This window comes from Ascaphus truei, chromosome 1 (genome assembly GCF_040206685.1).
Source record: "Ascaphus truei isolate aAscTru1 chromosome 1, aAscTru1.hap1, whole genome shotgun sequence".
Classification (NCBI taxonomy): domain Eukaryota; kingdom Metazoa; phylum Chordata; class Amphibia; order Anura; family Ascaphidae; genus Ascaphus; species Ascaphus truei.
In genome coordinates this window covers 203,908,699-203,935,763 of record NC_134483.1, presented here as the reverse complement: position 1 = coordinate 203,935,763, position 27,065 = coordinate 203,908,699, and the positions used below count along the sequence as shown (strand labels likewise).

Here is a 27,065-nt window from a genome sequence, read left to right as displayed (position 1 = left end):
GTTTAAAATAAGAACACCTTGATACTTTTACATGCTGCTCCTGTGAGGAAACTTTTTTTTTTTAAATTTATTTTTAATGTTTATGAAGAGTATTGGACATACATACATACCGTCTCCAGCAAATGCTTTTGTATAATTGCATTTGGAGCATGTCAATATTATACTGAGAACATACATTCTTCCCTCTGATAATGGGCAGCAGAGACCTAATTACTTCAATAGATAGGAACACGTTGGGTGCTGTGAATACAAACTTCTGCCAAAGTGTGTGTGCCCCCTGTCACTCCCAGCAGCACGGACCGCACACACACACACACACACACACACATTGTGTCACAGGCGCGCGCACACCCACTATATTACGGGCTTTGGGTACAAAATAAAGACCCGGGGGGGGGGGGGGGGGGGGGGTTATGGAACTAGTTGCCATGCAAACGTTTACCCCAATGTCCTGCTGTGTAAGTTCAGTGGGAGGAGGGTGTAAGCATAAGGATGTTGTATTACATACCAACCTACTTTATACCTTTATGATCTGTCACCATGGTTGTCTAGGTATGTCTAGTTTGCGTTGTGGTTGGAGGGGATTGGGTAGGGGTAGGCCTGGGAATAAAACATCCTACTAGTATTTGTACCGTGGTTGTCTAATTTTTGGTGTGTGGTGTGGTGGGTTCTTTCTATTGTCTGAAGTTGGGGGAAGGAGTCCTGAATAAGGCCACCTTGGCATCTGTTCATGCTTGTTTTGACACGTTTTATCAAAATAATTTTGTGATCCACTAGCGTGAAATATTCGTTTTGGCCATTTTTTTTTATACTAATTATAGCTTCTCAATTGCTGTACAAACCTTCATGCTGTTACTCTTCAATGAAGCAGATCAAAGGCACCTGTCCATCTTAACAGAATGCAAATAAGTAACGTTGTTTTAAAGGTGATTTAAACCTCTTGGGAAGCCAATTTTACCTATGGGATATGCCCCTAAGATTGAGCTCCATAATTAATGTCACTTTGTGACTTAAACTTACAGTAACGTTAACATGTCTAACTGTATATTGAAAGGACAATGTAACAGTGTCAGGATTTCTCTGATGGAGCATAGTGCACTATAACGACACTAGTAGTGCTAAACAAATGGTGTTATCCCATCCCCCCCACCCCCAACATTGCATGTCCGCAAAAATCCATTAGGTTTCTGTTAGATTCTCCTGTTTCCGGGTTAAGGACCACAAAAGCCACATGCCCATTTTCAAAAGTGGTCTTGGGATCGTGGCATGCTGAAGGGCACTGTTGTTGGCCCTGCCGGCATTCAAAGGGTTAAGTAACCTCACACCAAGCTAATTTTATTGGAGCTTTGTCCAACATCTATTCAGTCTGTCCTTGCAAGCATTTGCTGAGGTGAACACATTTGTGTTTGTTTTTTTTTTTCACCATCACATGCCTGAATAAAGCATTTAAGCCAATCCATTTTGGGATATAGATACAGTATATATATATTTTTTTTTATTGAACTATAAATGCTGTTTTTAAAGCAGCAATACTACATTCCCTGCATTTTAGTTTATTTTGCTTTTGTAAAGTCAGTCACAGCATTTAAAGATGGGTCCGTGTGTAATTCTACATTATCTAATCTGGTAGTCGTTTGCTGCTCCTGTTATAAATCGGTCAAAATCCTTATTGTGTGCCTAACCCAGGCCTGCACAACTCCAGTCCTCGAGGGCTGCAAACAGGCTGGGTTTTCAGGATATCCCTACTTCAGCACAGCTGGCTCAATTTATACTGAGCTACTAATTGAGCCAGATGTGCTGAAGTAGGGATATCCTGAAAACCCAGCCTGTTTGCGGCCCTTGAGGACTGGAGTTGTGCAGGCCTGGCCTAACCTAGTGGTTGAAACTGAAAGGCAATCTATCCTTCAGTCAGTAACTCAACAACTATAATGTATCCTGATATTACTAAGGTAGCATTATCTATTGTTACCGTTTACATATCAAACTGATGGGAACATTTGCAACAAATGATCACAAAAAGGAACGTTTTGCAAAGATCTTCCACAGCTGCTTGGCACAGTTGTAAGACAGGAGACCCCAGGGCACATGCCAAGTCATTCTACATTTCTCCCTTTGGTTGATCTTTAGACTATTTACCATTGGGAGAACACAGAAGGAAAAATACTACGTTCCTATAATGTGGGAACGGGGCAGTAGAAGGGGTTCTCACCCTGGAACATCGCCCCCTTATATTACTTGACTGTATGAGACTCCGCCAATGATGTTCTATTAAGTAGACATTCATCATGCTGTGTCTTTCTTTCTTTTCTTGTATTCATTATGCTTGGATATATATTGGTCCATCGGATTAAGGTTGTGTTTAATTGGTCTTTGTTTTTATACCTTTGGTATCACTGCAGTAAAGGTATATATTTTTGCATTACCCTTGACTGTCGTGATTGCTTCGTTCTTGGTGATGACGTGCGTGTGGCGAACCCTCATGGATGTATATGTAGTTCCTGTGAGCTCCCATGACACCATTATGTGAGGTAACACTAATACCAGCCTTTAAACTTGTAATGTGGGGATTGAAAGCTCATTTCATAAATAATCCAATCGCTTGTTGCCCTGTGTCCTATGTGCACTCTTCTGTAGGCACATAGAAAGTGAGGGCTATCTTTATCTGTTCAAGTCGAACCATTACTGCCGAGCTTTGTAATGGCAGAAGTGGGTGCTGGTCTCTACCCTGCTCATACACAGGATTGAAGGGTTGTATTTGTAATAGTATAGTGATGCTGTGTTCCAGAGATTTTGAGCCCTTCTATCTAGCATGTGATGCGCAGGGCTGCGAGAGTCTGTTTGCCATGTGCCCTAGTAGTTGACCTTTTTGAGGTACTGAGGGGGGAGAGTAAGGACTGGAGCTGGCTGGTTTCTTCAGCCAGAGGAAAGGTATGCATGGAGTGCTGCATATGCTACAAATATGTTCAGGAAGAGCTACTGCTTCACCAAAAGCCTACATTAAAATACTCTCTGACAGCCTTGAACAGATGTGAGACGTGCCTGTACCCTTGAATGTTTTACTATATGGTCCTGTGATTATGCTTCTGACACTGCAGAATTAATCTTGCATAAATTCTCATTCAAATATGCAGTGAGTTTATGCTAAATATTGACATTGCTTCCTTTAGTAACTTGAATGGCATCTGATCTACAGATTACCCATGTGTTGCACCTATTGAGTCAAACATCAGTTTTCTTCTCGCGGATTAGGATTCGTCTCCCCATGAATTAATCTCACAATATTGTTTTTAAAACCATGTGACATTATATAACGTAGTTGGCTAATGCATGAACTGCTTGAAGTTCTTGGATCAAAGTAAACAATTGGCATGTTTAAATGTCAGTGATTTAAAAATAGTTACAATTCAGAAATTTACTATGGAAATATCTTTTCCTTTTACAATTTTGCCTGTGTGTATATAAAAGTTTCCAGGTTTGTTTGTTTTTTTTGTTTTTTGTATTTGACCTTTTATAGTTGTCATTATCCACTAGGATATGTTATGTTTAGATGCGATTTGAATTGCCAAATATCCAGTGACCATGAAGAAAATAATTCACAAACCCAAGTTTAATTATAAAATAAGCCAGTTACATTGAAGATATTTAAAAACAATTCTGCAACATTGGGGCTGACTCCAATATTGAAAAGGAGACTTCATGTTTAAGTGTAATGTATGTTGTAGCTTTTAGTGCAAGTTGTATGTGATGCAGTATTTTGACAAATGAGTAGTGTGATGCATGGCACTTAATAAAGTGTGTTGAATATTCATTGCACATGTGGTGGACAATATCCTTAGATGTTATCAAACACCTTATGCCACCATAAGATGAGTCAAAACTTCTCGACAATTATTGTAATCATTGCTTAATTGGTCATTTTTTTCCCCACTTATAGCATCTAGCCATTTAAAGAGGCAGTCCCACATTGCACTTTTTTATTGTAAAACTGTTTGTATAGGCTGAGTCCATGGTAACTGCAGCCGTGCGGAGGGCGCTGAGGGAAAGCGGGTGCTTTCCCTGGCCTTAGTTCGTGCGCCGTCCGGGGGCGGGCCAGTGACGTCACGGAGCTGGTTCGCCCTCATTGGGCGAACCGCCCACGTGACCGGCCCTGCGTTCCCGTGAGCGCTCAAACTAGAATTTTTTTTACGGCCTGTGGGCGAGAGCCCCTGCTGAAGCCGCTCTCATTGCAGCTGCAGGGGCTCACTGACAAGCCTAAGCGCTGACCATGGACTCAGCCATAGGAAGCCAATCTGCTTTAAAGTAAGTTTTACTCGTCTACATCTTGATAAAATTGTTGTTTATTTTTATAGCTCTAACCATGCACATGGTGCTTTGCAGCAGTAATACGCGTGACATAGGAATACGCACTTCATAAGGCTACGCTTATAGTGCCGGCTACGGTCGCTGGAAAAAGGAAATTGAGATGACTTCCAGCAATCGAGACCAAGCCGCTGTAAGCGCACACGACGGCGGCAGCGGCGGCAATGCTTTTGTTTTGACACGACGTCGCCGGCACTAAGCGCAGCCATTGACATTCAGGAAAGGAGTCCAACACTGTTACTATGTTAGTGATTACTTATTCAATTCTATAGTAACCGTAGAGACACAAACTAGAGATTGTAAATCTGCAAAACTTGTTAACCACTTTACACTCTTAAAAAAAATTTTTAAACGGATGCCTGTCGGGCGAGAAACACGTCAGAGGACCCTGCATCTGTCTTCTTTCATATTTATTTGATTAATAAATATTTTTTATTGGATCTCAGCCTCCAGCCCAATCCTTTGCTGTGATCACCATTTTTGCTATACTTGAATTGTAAGCGATACTACTGGTTTTTTTTTAAGATGAATTGTTCCAAAGCTCATTAAGACTTGTTTTTTTTTGTTTTTTTTTTAAATAACATTCAATTTAAGGTAATTTACTGTCTTAACCCTGTTAGTCAATTAGTTTGGGTTTTTTTACCTGCTAAAAACTAAACTAACCTGCATGTTAATTAGCTACACTTTTGGGTGAAAACAGCACTTCAGAATTGACGCTAATTAAAAAGGATATTTTAGCTGGAAATCTGCACACTAATTGGGGATTTTGGGCTAAAGCACTGCACTTTAGTTTCTCTTCAGTGTTTTCCTGTCGCACCTGGTGGGCACTGCCTGTTGCATCACTCGGCATGCGGCCGCGTAGTAACGTCACATAGCCTAGCACAGTAAATGACCCAATGGTGTGCAAAATTGAAGCACTAGTGCGTCAGAACTTGGTATGTACAACATATAATCATACACCTAAAACTAGTCTTAAACAGAGTCCCCACCAGTCGGAATTGTACCGGTTTGTCAATGAAGTAACAATAGGGGTTATCTCCGTACAAATACTAAGCCATCAGATGGGAAGCTCCAATATCCCATGATATTGTCCCAAAACCTATAGTGCCCCCCAGCTGGCTGGCACATCTCCCTCCCCTCCCCTTTTTCCTGGCACATCTCCCCCGCACATCTCACATCACACACACACACACACACACACCGCCCTGATCCAGCCAAGGACACCCCCCCTCCCTGAGTAGCCACGCCCCCCGCTCCTGCTCTAACATTTTTGCAGGACACCCGATGGAAACTTAGAATGTCCATAATTTGGGAGGTGAATGACATTGGAAGCTCAAAATAGTTGCGTTGACCTACAAATCCGCAGCAGAATGTCCAGTAAAAGTTTCGGTGTGCTACGTCGTGCCGTATCTGAGATTTCGATGCTTCGGACATACAAACGGAATAACAAACTTAGAAATGTAGTATAGATTGTCATTTCCTAATCTGAGATGGCAAGAATAAAAGTAATTTAGCGTCAACTAAAGTGCGTCACAAAGGAGCTTCAATTAGACATTAATGATGGTAATGTTTGCCATGCGTTGCTGGAAGTAAAGAATCGGCGAAGTAAAGCGGTTGCAGTGTAACTAGTGTGCAATTATGAGTGTCTTAACTCAGCTGGGCAGAAGACTGCGCAGGGTGGTGAGTAATGCCCTGAGGATAATAACCTAATGATAACATCTATACATGGTCTGCTATAGGGAATCCTGAACTGTAGTAGGGTATTGTATGTGGCATGGAGAGCATTGCATGACTGTTATAATATACCATAATAGAGCACAAAGGAATGCCAATCGAAGGGGTATCATGTAGGTAATTCAACACATCTACACAGTAAAATCGAGGGCAACCTGTGGCCATAATATCCTTTTCAGATACCTCCTCCTGGACTGTAGCACTAACATGACTGAGTTACATATGACATGGAAGGGGTGGTTTCTTTTATTTATTTTTTCATTAAATACACATGACTATACTTTGTCATTGTATCCAACTTCTGGATCCAGTAAGCCTTCCTTTTGATTAGCTTAACCCAGTCACCACCTGTGTACTTTAGCTACTTTCAGTTACTTGGTAGTTTAGTTTGCAGACACTGTGTGACGTGTACTTCAACCACGCTGCACCTAATGGTGAATTTATGCTTGCGTATCAATTTTAGTTTTTATTCTTTCTAATGTCTGCCACTTTTACTAGGTCACACAGGCATTTCATCAAGTAGACTATAAAGTCAGAATTGCACCTATAATACCCATCAATGCAACATTTCCTTTGTGTGCAGATGTGTAATGCTCCCCCTTCTGTACTTTGTTGCACTGGGAACATTTATAAGGGGGATATACCAGTTTTTGGTGTGCCAAGGGTTCATTTTCTTCTTTTTTTTATTTTTTTTCCCCTTCCAAGTTGGTGCTTTGCTATACAGCTACTGTCTGGACTTGTCAGTGGGACCTGAAGTCCTGCCCCTTCTCATTGGTCAGTTATCTAGATCAACAAAAGCTAAAAGATTCATGTAATTGAGGTTTGAACACCTATTTGCTATATCTGATGGTGATGCTGATGTTCCACATGCTGCTTGTTGTATTAGGTGATACCTGAACTATAATGGGGTACTTCCCACAAAATGGGTGCCATTCAACCTATTAAACATGCCACTATTCCCTCTTGTTCTATGCTGCTGCTTCCCCTTTCAGCTACAGAAGTAGACTTCGCTTAATGTGCATTGTTTACTTCTGTGGGTTGCTCTGTAGTTGTAATCATTGTAATTATTTTTGTGGCTATATATTGAGCTTTGAGAACCAAATGTTCATATCAGGAACAGCCTGATGCCTTTTTTGAGCTTTGTCTGCAGTAAAACAAAGGTAAGAGGTTTTTATAATATCTGCTTGATGTACATTACAAATTACACTCCTCCTTCCCCCCCCCCCACCTCCCTTCGGCGACTGGAACATTTTCTATTTGTCCTCGCCCACAATTCTGTCAGTGGGGTACCACATGTGACATACTGGCGTCTATCCATAGCCTGCTTGCAGCATATAAATGAATTTGAGATTATTTGCTTGACTTTATTGAAGTCTGTATTGCATGCCCTTCTAGCGGTGACTAGTGCATATTGTGGTGGTGCCCCATACGGTATATGCTTTCAGACAATAGTGTGGTGCCATGTTTTGTGACAGTGGCAAGTTTGTGAGCCCCCTAAATTAAGATTGAACAACATTTTGTTTAAAATATGTGAAAATCCTAATAGATAACCCTGATCAAACAAATTACACACAAACCTGATACTTCAAGATTTATCCACAAATGATTGAACATTAAATATCCATTTCTGAGAAGGTATGTGAACCTTTAGATTCAGAACCCCTTCAGCAGCCATGACTACAACTAAACCTTTCCTGTGACTGCTTGTCAGTCTCATCAATTTGAGGCATTTTGGCCCATTCCTCCTTACAGAACTGCTTCAGCTCAGTAACATTTGAGGGCTTCCTTGCATGGACAGCTCGCTTCAGGTCCTGCCACAATATTTCAATGGAGTTTAGGTTCAGGCTTTGATTAGGCCATTCTAAAACGTGGTATTTTTTCTGCAGACATTCTTTTATAGATCTTATTGAATGTTTTGTATAATTATCTTGCTGCTTCAGTTCACTGACGGGTGACGTCATTGTCCTCTAGAATCTTCTGATACAATGCAGAATTCATGTGTCAATGATGGCAAGCTGTCCAGGTCCTCAGGCAGCAGAGCAGCTCCAAACAATCACTCGCCACAATGCTTGACGGTTGAGATGAGGTTCTTCTATACGAACATGGTTTTTGCCAAACATACCGTTTCTCACTGAGGCCTAAAAGTTCTACCTTTTGACTCGTCTGTCCAGAGAACATTGTTCCAGAAGTCTTGTGGATCATCTATGTGCTCCTTGGCAAGCCTCAGACGGGCAGCAATGTTCTTTTTAGAGCAGTGATTTCCTCCTTGCTATACTTCCATGTAGAGCATTCTTGTTTAGTCTTTTCTGATTGTTGAGTGCATAAGCCAAGGTGAGAGGCCTGCAGATTCTTGGATGTTACTCCTGGGGTTCTTTGACTTTCTGCATGATTTGCTAGTTTTATTTTTTTTCCTTCTTGGAGATTTTGGTAGGACTCCTCGGTAGTGACTGGTCTTGTACTGTCTCCATTGATGGAGTCCCAACTCCTTTTAAATGGGGTTGTAGCCCTTTTAGGCTGAGCACCAAGAAGTGCTTTTCTGATGACCTCATATTTTTTTTAATCATGGCATGACACATTTCCACACGCCTGTATGGTGAAGACCAAACTCACTACGTTTCATATCTCCTATCTCCTCCCAAATGCACCCCTGAAGATCCACCTAATTATTTAAACACCTGATTCTAATTATCCCCTTTAATTTAGCTGATAAAACCAGGGTTTCACCTTTGCACATGCCCTGATTCTTAATTACTCAATGTCTAATTCATACGTTTTGTTTAGAGATGAGGAATTGGTTAATATAAACCCTATTGGATATTTAAAGGACTGTTTTTGATTCAAAAAGGTTATCATGGAAAAACTATGGCATTTCTGTAATTGGTGTTCACAAACTTTCTTGCCACTGTACTATGTTAATTTCCCTACTACTTGCCATGAGAACAGCTAACTGGAGCAATTTCAGGACATTGTTATAGGCCCTTTTTCTTACACACACATCTTTAAGTGGAAACACTTGGCATAAAGCACCAAAAAGTCAATGATGGCCTAGTGCTAAACTTGCCACCATCTGAATGCCTTAATATTGCTGCTGTTCAATATACCCATTTAATTACCATAACTTTTAGCTAAAATACTTGCCTCATCCAATCATAAATATTACACCATGCAGTGAGGGAGGACAATAACATTATATTGCAGTACATTTAAGTCAAGACTAACTGACATTGGGAAGTTCGCTGCCCAAAGTAGCATCAATTAGGTCGGCAGCAGAGACGCCAAGTAAGGAGTTTTGGTATCAACTCTGGGATTCTGATGTGGTTGGAATTGTATACTATGCCGACTACCAGAGTTGGGTTGCAACACAGGAGAGATCTGATGCAATGAGGTAGGTGGAGACAGACTATGAGCATAATGTAAACTGTCTGGGTGAGTTAGAAGTTCAGGTTGGGGTACCTCCATATTCGGTTTGGGAACCCACAAACCCAATACAGGTTCTGGGACACCTGGGCACTAACTGGTGATTCCCTCAGCTACAGGGATACATTTCATCCCTGTGTCTCATTTTACTGTGCACAAAGCATACATGTACTTGACACACCTTGTTAATAAAATATACCCTTAAAGACTAAGTCTTTCTGGTATGGGAAATAGAATAAAAAAATTTACTTTATTTTTCACTAGCCATGTTCCCCAAACACTATTGCATAGGCTTAGTATGGATTCTAAGGCTGTGCTTAGTGCCATGTGATGTCGCTCAAACAAATCCGTTTACTCCGTCGCAAGCGCTTATAGTAAGGGTGACGTCGCGACAATTTTGAAGCCGGGTAAATTTGTTTTTACAGTCGCCACATGTGACTGGTTAAGAGACAATAGGAGCGCTGCCCGCCCCCCTTCGTGACGTCGCTTAAAACTAAAGTTTAACTTTCGCTAGTGGCGATGGGTGACTTAATCGGTCGCTGTCGCCGGCACTAAGCTCTGCCTAAGAACCTTTATGTATGGTTGGAGCACCTCAGAACCCATATACCGACCGTGACCTGGGCATTTACTTGGTATCTCCATTAACCTAGGGACCCCTTGACTGCTTCAGAGACACCACATCCCTATGCCCCCTTTACCTTTTCTGGTATGTGCTGAAGCAGGGAACTCCTAGTGAGTCGCGAAAGCGTTTTCAAGTGGAGATATTGCCGGGAAATGTGTCTACATGTATCCAGGAATCAGATCTGATTCCTGGGTACATTTTTAGGGGAACCAGCAACTCTAGGCCCTGACTACCTAGGCACATTCTGATAGCACTTTCTCTGCAAAACCTCACTTGAAACTCATACTACAGCAATCTGTGCTTGCTGGCACTCTTGAAAAGGTAAAAACACATAATACTTTGTCGCACAATACAGTTTATGCATTACACAGTACTGGGCTCGAGCTGCCTCCTCTTGAACCCTTATTACAGATTGTGGAACCAAATGTGGTTAACCTTTGAGAGCCTGGTTTTCTCTCCCCCTTCCCTCCTACCCCCCCTACTGTCAAAGGCAGCACAAATGTCTTGAATTTGACTTTGACCCATTCCCTATTGCAGAGGTGCACAAAGTGGGGGGGGGTTGGTGGAGGGGGGCGGCAGCTACAGAGGTTCTGCACTCCAAGGCATTTAAATGCCGGGGGACCGCACATGGCCTCTGCAGCGTCTCCTACCTGATCTTCAGCGACGCCATGGTAACCACATCAAATAACGCCACGGGGATACATCACGTTGCCATGGCAAAGCGACGTCATTTGACGCTGAAGCAGAGCAGTAGGGGAGGGGGGCGAGCTGGGAGGTAAGCAGGAAGGGGGCACAGGTTCAAAACTTTGCGCACCCCTGTTCTAATGCATTGGATCGCTTGGTGAGTAAATAGCTTAACTTTGAACCAGTCTAATCAAATCCATGTCTTGGCTCCTTGTGACCTTGAGCAAGTCACTATCTCCCTGTGCATCTGAAAACAAATTCCTATTGTAAGTTCTATTGAGCAGGTACTAATGGTGCCTGCAAACCTACATATAGAGCTGAGCACCTAGTAGGCATAATTTAAAAAAAGTACTGTTTTTTTGCCTTGCTTCTAGTTGGTGTCCCCCTGTGACGTCTGTCCTCTGCTGTCCATTTTAGTGTGGGTTATCGGGGAGATCTTGTCAATCTTTGCCAACATTGAAACAGGGTTTTGAGTTTGGGCAGAGGTTCCCGACTCTGGTCCTCAAGGATCACTAACAGATCAGGTTTTATGTGTACCACGCTTGAGCACAGGTGATTTAGTCAATGACTGGACCACCTGTGCTAATGAGTATAGCCTTAAAACTGAAGTGGTTCTTGAGGACTAAAGTTGGGAACCTTGGCTCCAGGGGAAACAGAATGGCTACCAAATATCATGAGCCCTGTGGCCGTAGGAAGCTGCAGTGTCGCCAGGTGCAGCTTAGAAAAAAGGAGTGAATCAGGACACTACAGATTACTTATAAAACAATTTATTGTGCCAAAGTTGTGACATTTCGGCCGATGCAATGGCCTCAAGTGTCAGTGCCACTAACACTTGAGAGGCCGTTGCATCGGCCGAAACACAGCAACTTTGGCACAATAAGGCTGCGCTTATTGTGCCGGCAACGCGATATCGTGTCAAAACAAATGTAGTGCCGCCGTCACATGCGCTTGTAGTAAGCGCGACGTGACGGCTTGGTCGTGATCGATGGCAGTCATCTCAATACGATTTTTCCAGCAACCATAGCCTGACGTCGCTTTCGCCGGCACTATAAGCGTAGCCTAAATTTGTTTACAAGAAATCTGTAGTGCTCTGATTCACTTGTGTTGGGTGTTTTTTTTTTTTTATTTTTTTTTTTTTTCCTCTCTGCAGTCACTAGATTACTAACAAGTTTTCCCTGCACCAGTATTTGTATCATTTAATATTATTTACTTATGGTGTGCAGCATATAACAGTCAGCTGCAGCTTCCCATGAGACTTCAATTTAAAAAATAAAAAGCAGCAATACTGGAAACTTCACCTCTACGTGTAAATGGTCCAGAAGCTCTGGGGGACCCTCGCAGTTCCCGTTTGTTTAAGTTTCTAATGGTGCTTTAATGCAGCAATTGCTTGAGTAGCTGGAACAGACTTGGGTCATTGAACATCTGGAGTTCAGGTTGAGAGGAATGTGAAGAATCTGGGTGTATCCTAAATACTCCTCTCCATTCCTGTGCTAGAAAAAGTTCAAGGAGATATATAAATATTTGATTCTTGCACCAACACAATGAATTTGTCCTTGCTGTTTTTGGAGTCTGGCTGTCTAATATGAACAACTCTGACAGCCTTTACTCTACACTAAAGTGACTTTCACTTGGAAAAACTCCCGTTACCTCCATCCCATTCTTTAAAATGTCCATCTTGTCATGAAAAATGATCTTCAGTGAGATGCATTCATTATCTTGGTCACTATTTTTAACAGGTTGACAAATTATGAAATAATAATTTCCCTGTGATGTGGTAGGGGAAAGCAATGGAGCTTGCACAATGCTTGTAGAAAAGGGGAACAGGCCTACACATGTGTACATGCTTGCTCTGATTTAACCCAATAAATCACTTTATGGATGCACAAGCCCCATAAGCTTTGAAATTGTTTTTGAAAACTTTTCTAATGTGTGTTTTTGTTAAAAAAAAAAATATTTATTAAATATAACCCAAATCATGGACTGGAGCTCAATCTAATACATGTATCAATGTAGCAGATCTGACTTTTATTTTTATGTCATTCTGTATCAACACTGCTATCAAATGCAATAAACTTATTCTGAAGTTGTGATGTTTTATCTGTGGGAATAATGATGCCTTCTACATATATAAAGCTATAACCCATGGAACATTACTTTGAAACCATTTTTTGGTAATTGTGTCAGTTAACAGATTCTGAAAATTAAGTTTTAGATTTTTAAATAAATTGTAAGAACTTAAACTTTCATGCCTTTTTTACACAAGGAATTTTTGTTTTTATGCACATTCTATTCTTTTAACCTTATACAAGCATACCCCGGTTTAAGGACACTCACTTTAAGTACACTCGCGATTAAGTACATATCGCCCAATAGGCAAACGGCAGCTCACGCATGCGCCTGTCAGCACGTCCTGAACAGCAATACCGGCTCCCTGCCTGTACTGAAGCTGTGCGCAGGCGGGGAGACTATAGAGCCTGTTACACATGCGTTATTTACATCAGTTTTGCTCATATGACGATTGCAGTACAGTACATGCATCGATAAGTGGAAAAAAGGTAGTGCTTCACTTTAAGTACATTTTCACTTTACATACATGCTCCGGTCCCATTGCGTACGTTAATGCGGGGTATGCCTGTACACACTGATTTTATTTATTTATTTTTTTAATTTTATTTATTTTTTTCTACTTCAATAGCTACGTAAAAAGAGAATCTGATCTTAATGCAGCCCAAGCCAGGCTTCGAGAAATTGAAGGTCTTCTCAACTCCAAAAATGCTGCGCTGGCCACAGCACAGGGTGACCAGAAATCACTGGAGGGAGAAGTGGAGGACTTGCAGGCTCAGATTGCACAGGTGGGTCTGTTACAGCCTTGTCACTGCTTTGCAGCCGAGATCTTGTATAGGAAGATACTTTAACAAATGCTCTCTTAATCCAGTTACTGTAAATCCAGCATTCATTTGTATGTGTCATGAAGCACAAAAATACAAAATGCCATTTTGCAACTTTGTTAAAGTCAAATACGTCTGAAGCCCTTTTCTGGCTAAATACATTGCATACAAATATTTTTTTGCTTCCCTGGTATAACTTGCCCATTTCTAAAACCCATGGTTAAAAAAATTTCAGTCTCGTAGCAATACATGTGGGTATTTCTCTAATGGCAATGGGTAGAGAATAGGCTTACTGCTGGATTTATTTCCCCTTATTCTGTATGCGGCAAGTGCTAAGAGTTCTGAATTTTCTTAAGGTGCAGAAAATTATCGCATAAGCCTAAACGGGAAGAAGCAATACATAAACATTCCCTTTTATTTAAATTTGTAGTTCACCAAACCAAATGTTGCGAATGGTGATAAGTTTCAGATTTAAACCTATGTGATTTGCCTTTAAAAAGTAACATTAGATCATTGTTGTCATTTATCCACTTTAAGTGTTCTGACAATTGTAAACCATGTAACCTGAAATTTAAACCCGAAGTGCCTGTGCTCTTCACCCCTCTTTCCTAATTGATCCACACTGTTGAACACCCACACCATATGCGAGGATCAGTGACAATACACAATTGCCCAGTTTTTTAGCCTAACAAAATAAACGTATCACTAATTCTAGATCGCTCCAGTCAAAAAAAATTCAACTGCGCTCGTGTGAGGGCAGAAGTGCTCCTAGAAATGTACAAGCTAGCGGATGTGACACTTGAAAAGATGCATCCCAAGGGAATCCTAAAAATTTGTTTTGGTACAGTGAATTTTGTTAACCAAGTTGTCTATTGTCTTTGTAGTGTGTTATTGGATATTTCTGTCTTTCAGCTTGAATCCTCTTTATCATTTGAGAGGAAACAGTGTGGGGAAGAAACCTTGTGCAAGGTAGATCTTGAAAATCGCTGTCAGAGCCTCAGTGAGGAGCTTGAATTCCGTAAAAACATCTACGCGGAGGTAATTTCTGTGACGCGCCTATCTCCGTGTGAAGCCAAAACCTGCCTAGTCAGAAGTATTTTAACAATTTCAATGAGCTGGCTATAGATTTTGAATTGACGTTTACCTTCATTAGAAGGGGTTGAACTAGATCAGGCCTACACAACATGTGGCTCGCCCGGACTCACTTTGCGGCGGCTGGTGCGGCGATCTCCATTCTTCTCTCCTCCCTTCCCCCCCCCCCCCCCTCTAAACATTTGCCCCTGCAGGTCCTGAAAAAAATGGCTGCGCGGTGTCAAATGCCACCGCAACGCAATTCCCCCCCCCCCCCCCCCACGACCTGCAGCAGAGACAGTACAATTTTCAGGGGAGAAGACGGAGATTGCCGCACCCCGCCGCCGATAAGAGTTGTGAGGGTGGGGGCGTAATTTTAAAGTGTGGCCCAAATCTGCTTTCCTTTGAGCAGTTTGGGCCGTTTCACTTTATAGATTGTGCAGACCTGTACTAGATAATCCTAGAATGTGTAGCTCCAACTTCTGTATTTTTAATGAACATCTAAAAGTATAAAACTTCGCCGTAAGTTTACATTTGGTGTTCTGGTATCTTATTTAATTTCCACCTATTTAACATGGAACATTACCAATAAATATATTTTAACTGCGACAACCTAATCTCCCTTTGTGTCGATTTTATATGGGAGATTCCCGTTATCGCAGTATTTCGGGGTGCTGACTCCTGTGGTCAGTGGATGTGCAGTGAGCACAGCTCTGATGTACCCCTCCTCCATGCCTCCCGCCCATTCTTGCTTCTGGATGCATACTGACGCAGGAGGAACATTAGGCAGTGCGAGTGCATGAGATCCTCTCTGCACTTGTTTCGACACTGTCTTCCCTTAACCACCGCCCCCCCCCCTCCCTCCATGTCTACACATCATCCATACTTGCCTACACTGCTTCCATCACCCGAACATCTCCCTCTTCTCTCCCCCCCCCCCTCGCACCCAGATACTTCCATTTAAGAACACATTTCATTTACAAAATTACGACTTTTTTTGTTTGTTTACACAATTAAGAATGTACAGCAAGGCCCTGCTTTTTGGCGATCCGACGTATAGAGATGGAGGCCGCCATTTCTGCGTATGCGCAGAACGGGCTAGTCTGCTGTCGCGCATGCGCAGAACGGGCTAGTCTGGGGTCGCGCATGCGCAGAACGGGCCAGTCCGGGGTCGAGCATGCGCAGAACGGGCCGGTCCGGGGTCGCGCATGCGCAGAATGGGTTTTTTTTTTTGCCGATGTTGCGCATGCGTAGAACGGCACATTGCCGGTCTGCGCATGCGCACATAACGAAAATCGCCGGTTCCGCTTTCCGGCGATTTTGCATTGCGGCGCGTCCTTAGAACGGAACCCGCCGCACGACTGGGGCCTTGCTGTATTAAATTGAGGTAATATCCAAGTGTAATGGGATGAGAGTGATGGAGCAGTATAGGTGAGAATGTGACGTGCAGACATGGGATGTGTTGGAAGGCAGGGCCGTTTGTTCTAGTAAATCTAAAGAGCATTTATTTTGATAACATTGTATTTATAGCTGCAAAAAAAATCTTTTTTGACTTTCAAACATTTTGCCATAAATGTGTTATGGGAGTTAATCTCCCAACCCTATTACATGTAAGCCTTGTTATAATCTGACAGAAGGTCTTGTTTTTCCTTCGGGTTGTAACAGTATTTTCAAAGCACAATTCATTCTTGCATGCTTGGGTATATTGTATAAGGACATCCCAGTTGCGCTTCATGTTGAATTTAAGAAGTTGCTTTGAATGTGCTTGATTTCTATGCGGTCTGAATGGTTGGTGTTCCCTACAGGAAAGCAAGGAGACTAGGAGAAGACAGGAGACCCGCTTGGTGGAGGTGGATTCTGGTCGCCAAGTGGACTATGAATATAAACTTGCCCAGGCACTTATTGACCTGAGGGAGCAGCACGATGCACAAGTTAAATTGTACAAAGAAGAACTTGAGCAGACCTACCATGCTAAGGTTGGTTTATGAAGCACACCTTTAATTAGTGTTTTTGATTTTGTCTGAACTCCCAGGGGAATATTTGCTATGTTCTTACAGACTTTGGGTTTAAAGCACTGGCTCAAAACAATGGGAACTACTAGTTTAGACAACTGTCTTCATGTTTTCCCATAGCCTTTAGGAAAATTGCTAAAGTTGAGGTATGATTGCATTTCCCTATTAAGTATTCAATTCCGGTGCGGTTGTTACACCATCTGTTAGTAAAATGTCCTGGGTTGGTGCTCTTCCTCATTTTTGAGGTGCGTTACAGTTTTTTTTTTTTCTTTCTCACAACCCTCCCTTTTTCAGTTGGCAAACGCAAAGATGTCATCTGAAATGAACAGCTCTGCTGCCAACAGCACCCGGGAGGAGCTCATGGAAGGTCGCCTGCGCATCGACGGCCTCACCTTCCAGCTTTCGGAGCTGCATAAAGAGGTAAATGATTATATACTTAAACAGTGGGCTCATTTATTTTCAAACCCTACAGTGTTGTAGGGAATGACTTCCATGGGTACAATAGAAAAACCTCTATTGGGCTTTGTTTTATGTATGTTGAAACTGAAATGTGCAATATTGGTAGTGCATTGATTATTGGTAATCTACCCACGGAGCATGAATTACCGAGATGACTGAACGTGTGACCTGGGTTGCTGGTTTTCTATAACGTGACTCACAAAGGCAGCAGAATAAAAAATGACAACCTCCCTCAAGACTTCACAGCTTCAATTTGCTTGAAATATTCCAAGAATCAATAACAAAGCTTGGTCTGCGACGCTTGTTCCCTTGAGCAGCGTGACCTGGTGGACTCCAGGCAGCGCGCCATGGGGTTGCGGGGGCACGTCCATGACGTCACCCGGCTGTTTCGCCCTCATTGGCTGAATCGCCGCTGTGACGTCGCCACTAGCAAAGACTAAATCGGTCTTTGCAAAATGTCAGCGCATTGTGCCGTACCTTGTGTGCGCCACGCACGCTTCCGCAGCCACTGGGGACCGAGCCTTATTCTTTACCTAGCACTACAATTAATTTACTCTTGAGTCGAGCTGCCTGTAATTGCTCTGTATGGCAAGGTGCTGCTTGTGTTGACGTTGATGGTGGTGGGTGTTCAAACTGGTGATTTAAAGTTGCTTAGATAACACAATGTCCTAATGTTCCTGGCAGTCCCGAGCATGGCACGATCGGATGCAAGAGCTGGAGGAAATGCTGGCTAAAGAAAAGGATAATTGTCGTAGGATGCTGGCAGACAGGGAGCGGGAAATGGCTGAAATAAGAGATCAGATGCAGCAGCAGCTCACGGACTATGAGCAACTTCTGGATGTCAAGCTGGCACTGGATATGGAAATTATGGCATATAGGAAGCTGCTGGAAGGTGAAGAAGAAAGGTAAGCTGCAGTGAGCTTGGCCTGTGAACCAGTTGTATATTAAAGCAGTTTTCCCTACAAAATTCCTCCTCCCTTTTTACCACAGGGGGAAGCGAGGGTCTCTGCTGCATGTTAGCGCTGGGAACATCCTGGCTCCGGAGTTTACTAAAGAAGGGGCTCCTGGTTTCTCTCAGGGAAATCAAAATGGAGATTTGAAGCTCCCACGTCACACAGGCCAATAGAAAGCCGTGAGATTAGCCAAGACTTCCTACTGGCACCTGTGACGCAGAGGATTTAAACCAGGAGTTACTGGCGGGCACCTTGCTAAGTATTTCGGGAACTAGAAGGTCACACGGAGTGGAAATTAACGTGGTTCTTCCAAAGACCCCCTGCTTCCCACCCATGTGTTGATATACATACAAAAGGGACCCCAGAAATGCTAGAACATTGACAAAATAATGAAATACAAAAGTATAGGGCTACTTTTAAAAGATTAGTGTAGTACTCTGAATAAATCTAGTCTGGGACCAAATAAACAAAAATCTAATTCAACTGATGTATGAGGAATATTAAGATTTTATTGCCACTTCTAAGCTATCGAAATAAAGTGCCGCATTAATATATGCTGGAGCCAGCAGGTTCACAGCTAAAGAAATACTAATGTCTGTACTTGAAATAAATACAAGCTTACTATAATTAACCAGTGAATGTGTTGCAAGTAGCATGGTTTAAATTGTAATAGACATTGTCTGAAGAATTTTACATTAATTATGCAATCTCTTTTTAATGAAACTAATATGCAAGGACTTTTTATTCATATTGTATTCCTAAAATGTCTTCAGGCTGCAGCTATCTCCTAGCCCATCTTCCCGTGTAACCGTGTCTCGGGCGTCTTCAAGCCGCAGTGTCCGCACCACTAAAGGGAAGAGAAAGCGGGTTGATGTGGAGGAATCGGAGGCCAGCAGCAGCGTAAGCATCGCTCACGCTGCCTCTGCCACTGGGAACGTGTGCATCGATGAGCTGGATGTGGATGGCAAATTTATCAGACTTAAGAACAATTCTGAGCAGGTAAGTCTTGTTGCGTGGACAGGTTTCTCTGGATTTCTACCACCACTGTGTACTGTTGACAGGAAGTATTTGCTATTTTAGGTGATCGTTTTGGCCGGGGGGGAGAATTAACACTTTTGGTGTGGTTTCATTTTCCATTCTTTATTGACCTGATCTAATGTTTTATTCACAGGATCAACCCATGGGAGGTTGGGAAATGACCAGAACGATTGGAGAAACATCTGTGAATTACAAGTTTACCTCAAAATATGTACTCAAAGCCGGCCAGACTGTTACAGTAAGTGCATATTGCTTTTAACAAGCATTTCTCTTGGTCGCAATGCATTGTCTGCTTGAAATGTAAATCTAGTGTAACAAACTGGCAGCTGGTTGCTGGTTTAGATTACAATGTTTGGTTGGGTTGAAATGGATTTGACCCTTAGAATATTTGACCAGGTTAATTCCATATTCTTTCCTAGTGATGGTATGTGTATTTGAAATTGTATTTATTTTTTATTATCTTCAAACCAAAACAGATCTGGGCTGCAAATGCTGGAGTCCCTGCAAGTCCCCCATCTGACCTCATATGGAAGAACCAGAACTCTTGGGGCACTGGTGAAGATGTGAAGGTCATCATTAAAAATCCGCAAAGAGAGGTATGGTCCACCATTCTTTACACCAAAATATGGAGGTGTATGCACAGATGCAGTTGTATTTAAGGGCCGCTTTCCACTTATAATGCAGCACCTGGTTTTGAAATTTCTGGTCACATTTAAAGACCTTGCGTAATATCTTGGTTTGTAAATCACTTGCTGCTTTTTGTTTGTAAGGCCAGTAGGTGGCATGTCACTTTTAGAAATTTCTATAATTGTAGAAAGATGGGCTTTAAGAATTATTTGGACTATTGGACGTTTCACAAACCGGAAGACTTCATGATCGGGGTGGAAAGGTACACTTTTTTTATTTTTTCTCTTTGTATCTTAGGAAGTAGCTCAGAGAACAACAGTCTATACAACCACTTTAACTGAAGAGGAGGAACTGGAGGAAGAAGAGGGAGTGGAAGCAGCTGAGGAAGAATTTAACCATCAGCAGGTAGTGGCTTTTTTTTATAGAGCATGAATCCATTCAATACTATAGTCTTGTCTTATGCTGCCTGTATACTTTACTATAGGAGGCAAAATAGTCTAATGTAATATGCCTACAACACAAGGGAATGTGATTGGAGTAATAAATCCAACTCCCATTTTCCCCCAAGAAACGGACGTATCCAAAACAGTGGCACATTTGTCCATGGTGGTCTGGATTGTATGGTACAGATGCAGCATCTTGTATGTATCGGCTACCGCAGAGCATGCACTGGTGCAGAGTTGACCATCCGCGGCACAGTACATAGCCGGGGGTAATGGTCCATCAGGATTAACACAGTGAGTCCCTGCTTCTGAATGGGACTCCCGCTGTGTGAATACTACCGAACTGCATCAGTCTGGAAGAGACTTGCGGTAAGAACAGACCAAATCGGTCACACTCCCTGCACGCCTCCAACAGGTGATCGCGCTGCTTTTATTTTAAATGTTGAAGCAAGAGGTCGCCAGAGCTCAACAGCATTTATTTAAGTTGGGGACCCCTTCTTCATACCCTGTATGGAGTGCTAGTATCTCCACCAAGTTTACATTCTCCCGCGTCATGGCCCACGTGACTGGGACATTTTAAACAATGCAGGGAGAGACCGGTCCTGTAACTCAAAAAAGCAGGGGGTCCCCGGAGCTGAAATTTATGTGGTTCAACTCGGGAGACCTGCTTCAATACTGTTATTAAAATAAAAGCGGCTTCATTGCCTTAGCAGCTAGCCGCTAAGGTAATGAAGGGGTTAAACAAAGTACCTGGTTTATTGGGGATAGAGGGGGGGGGGGGTGAAGGGGGTAGTTGCCCCAGGGTGGGCGTTTAGGCCTACCAGGAAGGTTGCGGGAGGAGTTTAAACCCCTTCATTACCTTGACGGTAGTAACCCCGCTACCCCCCTTCCCTGAGAGGTCTAACCACCCACCCCAGGGCAACTACCCCTTTCTCTTACTCCCAATAAACAAAATACAAATACACCCAATGATTGCCAGTGTGGTTACCTATGCCCTCAATGGGCGCAAAGAACCCCGATGGCTGCATACTACCCACCCAAACACGTACATTAATGGGCAAAATCCGTATTATCCAGATCTGGTTAATAGCGCTTTTGCCAGTTTAAAAATAAAACATTACCCAGCCAGCATATAGTAAATAGAAGCTGTACTTGCCCCTTCCAGGAGGAAATCAGTCCTAGTCTTCACTGGACACAGACGTGAAATAAAAATGAACTACTGACCCGCAACCCCGTAATCACCGTAGCGGTTATTAACCGCTATGGTAATTAAGGGGTTAACACCCACCCCCCCACCCGGGAAACCTGCTTTTTATTTTAACACATTATTGAAGCAGTGGGTCTCCAAAGCTGAACCACATTATTTTCAGCCTCGGAGACCCCCTGCTTCCTGAGTTACAGGCCCCGGTATGGGGTGTCAGTATCTCTGCATTGTTTAAATCTCCAACTGGGAGATTTGAACATGGCGGAGATTCCAGCACCCCCATACCGGGGCCTGTAACTCAGGAAGCAGGGGGTCCCTGAGGCTGAATTAATGTGGTTCAGCTCTGGAGACCCCCTTCAATAATGTGTTGATAAAATAAAAGCCGCCCGATCGCCTGTTAGAGGCGCGCAGGGAAAGGGACCAATTCTGTCTTGCTGCACGTCTCTTCCACACTGGCACAGCCCGGTAGGATTCACACAGCGGGCGTCACATTCAGATGCAGGGATGCCTGCTGTGTTAATTCTGATTGGCCATTAGTCTCTCTACTGGCACTCTGCAAGCACACAGGCATAAATACTGTGTCCATAGCGAATTTCATGAGGACAGTGGCCGACCAAAAGGCTGCATCTTGTATCTTTTTGTAGGGAAATAAATAACACTAGTGCAGACCGTAAAAGTATCTCTTCTATCCGTAAAAAAAAAACACCTTGCATACTGTAAGCGTTCAGTTTAGATCTTTAAAATGAGCGCACGGTGAACTCCATGGGATCGGAGGCTTTCCTCTCGCGTGGATGCTGGCATCTGGTGGTCAAGCTTCCAACTTCTGGGTACGGGTCCCAGATGTCTCACTCCCTGGTGCAGATGAGTCTCTCCCTTCTTGGATTTGGATGAACCACTCTCTGCGTTTTCACAGCTTTATGGCTTTGTCAGTGTTTGAGCCTCATCCTTTAAAACTTTTCTTCTATGCCCTGTATTTCTATCTCTTTGGTCAGAGATTCCTATTGACACAAGTGTGCGCATTAATTTCCCAGCTTTGTTTAATCACAGCCCCTCAAGATATCAGATCCAGATCTCAATTCTTGACATAACATTCTATCTTGAAATTGATAGGTTTAATGCAAAAACTGCAACTCATTTCTATAATTATGAGGTTGCTATTGTTTTATATAGCTGGACTTGATAAGGGTATAAACATTTTTATATAAATATATAATAGTTCAAATGTATACCAATCATCTGTGCAAACCTCAGTTGTCCAGAAAGTGAACATTTCAGATGCATCACAACATTTCTTTGGATCAGCATCATATTTTATATACTATTCTTAGAGCAAGAAAAATCTAGTAACAGTATATTTTACCATAACTCTGTCTAATATAGGAAAGAAATGCAATGTGTGCACTACAGTGTTAAAACCCAATATACTAGGATTACACATGGTTACAAAAAAATATCCTAAAATTATTTGTGAATGAACACTAGGCGATCTGAACAAATGTCTCTCATATGCCCAGCTTCACTCAAATTCTCAATTTCTCAAACCAGGATTCTTAATAACATCATGATAAAACAGAAACAAGGGGAAGGATAAATAAGAAAGTAGGCATCAAATAATAAAATCCAGGCAAATCCAGAAATGTAAAAAAAAAAAAACAATCTAACAATGTGGAAGAAGATAATTGCCACATTCCATCCCAACAATTTTAAAATCTAGTTACATAGTTGCATATTAGATGAGGTTGAAAAAAGACATGCGTTCAACATATGCTAAATTTAGACAGATACTTTATCCTATATCTATACTTATTGATCCAGAGGAAGGCAAACACAAAACCCCAGTATCATATCATCCAATAATATCTCATAAGGGGATAAATAAATTCCTTCTTGACTCCAAGAATTGGCAATCGGATTAATTCCTGGATCAACATCCTACCCTTGTATACTTATTTGGTATATCCCTGTGTACCTTTCCCATCTAAAAAGATGTCCAACTTTTTTTTTTTTAAACAAATCTATTGTATCTGCCATCAGTCTCCATGGGTAATGCTGGTGAAATTTCCTTTCCTCCAACCTTAAGGGATGACCCTGAGTCCTTTTTACTGCCTGTGGGATGAACAGTTCTTTTTGAAAGCTTTTTGTACTGTCCCGAATATATTTGTATATAGTTATCATATCCCCTCTTAGACGCCTCTTTTCTAATGTAAATAAATCTAATTTAGCTAGCCTCTCCTCATAAGTTAGAATGTCCATCCCCTTTATTAATTTGGTGGCTCTTCTCTGCACTCTCTCGAGTTCCATAATGTATTTTCTTAGGATTGGTGCCCAAAATTGTACTCTATATTCAAGGTGTGGTCTTACTAGTGCTTTTGTAAAGGGGCATAATTATGTTTACTTCCCTTCCATCCATTGCCTGTTTGATGCAAGATAAGATCTTGTTTGCTTTTGCAGCTACTGCATGACTTTGGGCACTATTGCTATGCCTGCTGTCTACAAGCACTCCTAAATCCTTCATCAAGGATTTCCCCAATATATCTCCATTTAATTTGTAAGTCGCCTTTTTATTCTTGTATCCCAAATGCATAACCTTACATTTATCTGTTAAACTTCATCTGCCATTTACCTGCCCACGTTTCCAGTCTCTCCAAGTCCTTCTGAAGAGAAATTACATCCTGCTCTGATTCTATTACCTTACACAATTTAGTATCATCAGCAAAGATGGAGACTTTGCTCTCGATCCCAACCTCAAGGTCATTAATAAACAAGTTAAAAAGCAGGGTTCCCAGTACCGATCCTTGAGGTACTCCACTCACGACTTTAGCCCAACCTGAAAAAGTTCCATTTATGACAACCCTCTGTTGTCTGTCCTTTAACCAGTTTTCAATCCAGGTGCATATATTATTACTGAGTCCAATTTTCTTTATTTTGTACACCAACCTCTTGTGTGAAACCGTATCAAATGCCTTTGCAAAATCTTAGTAGACCACATCAACTGCATTACCCTGGTCTAAATTCCTACTTACCTCCTCAAAGAAACAAATAAGGTTATTTTGGCAAGATCTATCCTTCATAAATCCATGCTGACTATTACTAATAATTTTGTTTTCCATTAGGTATTCCTGAATATTATCCCGTATTAAACCTTCATGTAGTTTCCCTACTATTGAAGTCAGACTTACAGGTCTGTAATTTCCCGGTTGTGACCTAGCTCACTTTTTAAATATAGGCACCACATCTGCTTTACGCCAATCTTGTGGTACTGAGCCTGTGGAAATGAAGTCCTTGAATATTAAATATAATGGTTTTGCTATTACTGAGCGTAACTCCTTGAGAACTCTTGGATGTATGCCATCAGGGCCAGGTGCCTTATTTACTTAAATTTTTTCAAGTCGCTTATGAACTTCTTCCTCAGTTAACCAATTGTTCATTAATATGGAGGTTGTGGCTTCCTCCTGCGGCACTACTATTGAACTTGATTCTTCCCTGGTAAACACAGAGACAAAGAATTTGTTTAATACCTCAGCTTTTTCCTTATCTCCAATAATCTGCCTACCCATCTCACACTGAAAGGGTCCTATATTTTCTTTTCTCATTTTTTTGTTAAGGTACTTGAAGAACTTTTTAGGGCTGACCTTACTTTCTATTGCAATCCTTTTTTCATTATCCATTTTTGCTAATTTGATTGCCCTTTTGCAATTTTTGTTACATTCCTTATTCTGATACGATGTCTCTGTCCCTTCTGACTTAAAGAATCTAAACGCCTTCCTCTTCTTGTCCATTTCCTCCCCTACCTGTTTATTTAGCCACATTGGTTTTGACTGATTTCTTTTATACTTATTACCCAAGGGTATACACTGATAAGTGTGTTTTTCTAACAATGTTTTAAAGACTGCCCATTTATCTTCTACATTTTTCCCTGCAAAAACATCATCCCATTGTATTACTACTAGATTAGACCTCAGTTTATTAAAATCTGCCTTTCTAAAGTTTACGGTCTTTGTTGAACCCAAGAAATCTGTTTGTTTTTTTTATAATTTATTTCAAGTGAGACCATGTTATGATCACTGTTACCCAAATGTTCCAGGACTTGAATATTTGTTATTACTTCTACATTGTTATGACCAAATCCAGAACTGCCCCTCTCCTGGTTGGTTCCTCAATAATTTGGGTCATATAATTGTCTTTAAGCACCCTCAAAAACCTGTTTCTTTTTGTTGTAACGCTAATCTCATTGCCCCAGTCTATTTCTGGATAATTAAAATCCCCCATTATGCAAACATGACCCAGTTTTGATGCCTTCTCCATTTGCAAAAGTATTTTAGCTTCCTCAATCTCACAGATATTTGGTGGTTTATAGCATATTCCCACAAACATTTTCTTTATACTTTTACCTTCACTGCTAATTTCTATCCACAAAGTCTCTACATTTTCATCATTCCCTTCATAGACATCGTCCCTTATAATAGGTTTTAGATCCGGTTTAACATATAAACATACTCCACCTCCCCTTCTATTTGCTCGATCCTTCCGAAAAAGAGAATAGCCCTCTAAATTAACTGTCCAGTCATGATCCCACCATGTTTCAGTAATGCCTATGATATCATACTGCTCCCTTGCAGCTATTAATTCAAGCTCCCCCATTTTATCTGTCAGGCTTCTTGCATTAGCAAGCATGCATTTCAGGTTTTTTTCAGCCTGTACTATTATCTTATCTGCTCCTTCCTTTCTGCGCCCACTTGGTTTAGTCTTTAGAAGTTTTCTAGTATTATCTGTATTTACTATGGGTGTCTCACTGCTGGTCAAACTCGCATTTGCCCCATACCACCTTGTATCCTCTATTCCATTTAGTTCATTATCTGTTTCATTACCCTCCCCCCTCCATCCTAGTTTAAAATCTTCTCCAACCTTTTTAGCATTCTCCTCCCCCAAGCACAGAAGATCTCTCTTCATTGAGGTGCAATCCGTCCTTAGAATATAGATGGCACCTCTCAGAAAAGGAGTCCCAGTGCTGTAAAAACCCAAACCCCTCCTTCCTGCACCACTTTCTTAGCCATGCATTAACCTCCCTGATCTCTGACTGTCTCCCTGCGGTAGCACATGGCACTGGTAGTATTTCAGAAAATACTACCTTTGAGGTCCTTGCCTTAAGCTTTTGGCCTAGATCCCTGTAATCATTTTTAAGACACCCCCCCCCCCCCCCCCATCTTTCTCTAACTTTGTCATTGGTGCCAACGTGTACCAAGACCGCCGGGTCAATCCCAGTCCCCCCAACAATCTGTCTACCCGATCCGCAATGTGCCGCACCCGGGAGACAACAAACTGTTCGGTTCATGCAGTCCCGGCAACAGATTGCCCTATCTACCTTCCTAATAATGGAGTCCCCTACCACCACAATCTTTCCTTGTATCTGAGCATCCTGAGTCCCCACTGTGCTGGAGGAACTATTCCCCTGGCTGCTAGAGGAATTAGTCTCCCCCAGCCTTGCCATTTCTGCCCCGAGATTCCCAATATCTTCACTCAACATGGCAAATCTATTGGGATGTGTCGGCTCACA

The 27,065-nt window shown here is 42.0% G+C and overlaps 1 protein-coding gene across 1 annotated transcript in view; it reads left to right on the top strand.

Moving 5' to 3' along the window:
* Positions 1-27,065, top strand: part of LOC142495252 (lamin-B1-like) — a 36,730-nt gene that overhangs the window by 7,252 nt on the left and 2,413 nt on the right. Inside the window, exons 2-10 of the mRNA XM_075600473.1 lie at positions 13,512-13,668; positions 14,617-14,742; positions 16,581-16,751; positions 17,082-17,207; positions 17,931-18,151; positions 18,973-19,198; positions 19,371-19,475; positions 19,714-19,833; positions 20,162-20,269. Of these exons, the coding sequence (XP_075456588.1) occupies positions 13,512-13,668; positions 14,617-14,742; positions 16,581-16,751; positions 17,082-17,207; positions 17,931-18,151; positions 18,973-19,198; positions 19,371-19,475; positions 19,714-19,833; positions 20,162-20,269 (1,360 nt within the window). The remainder of the gene's footprint in view (positions 1-13,511; positions 13,669-14,616; positions 14,743-16,580; positions 16,752-17,081; positions 17,208-17,930; positions 18,152-18,972; positions 19,199-19,370; positions 19,476-19,713; positions 19,834-20,161; positions 20,270-27,065) is intronic.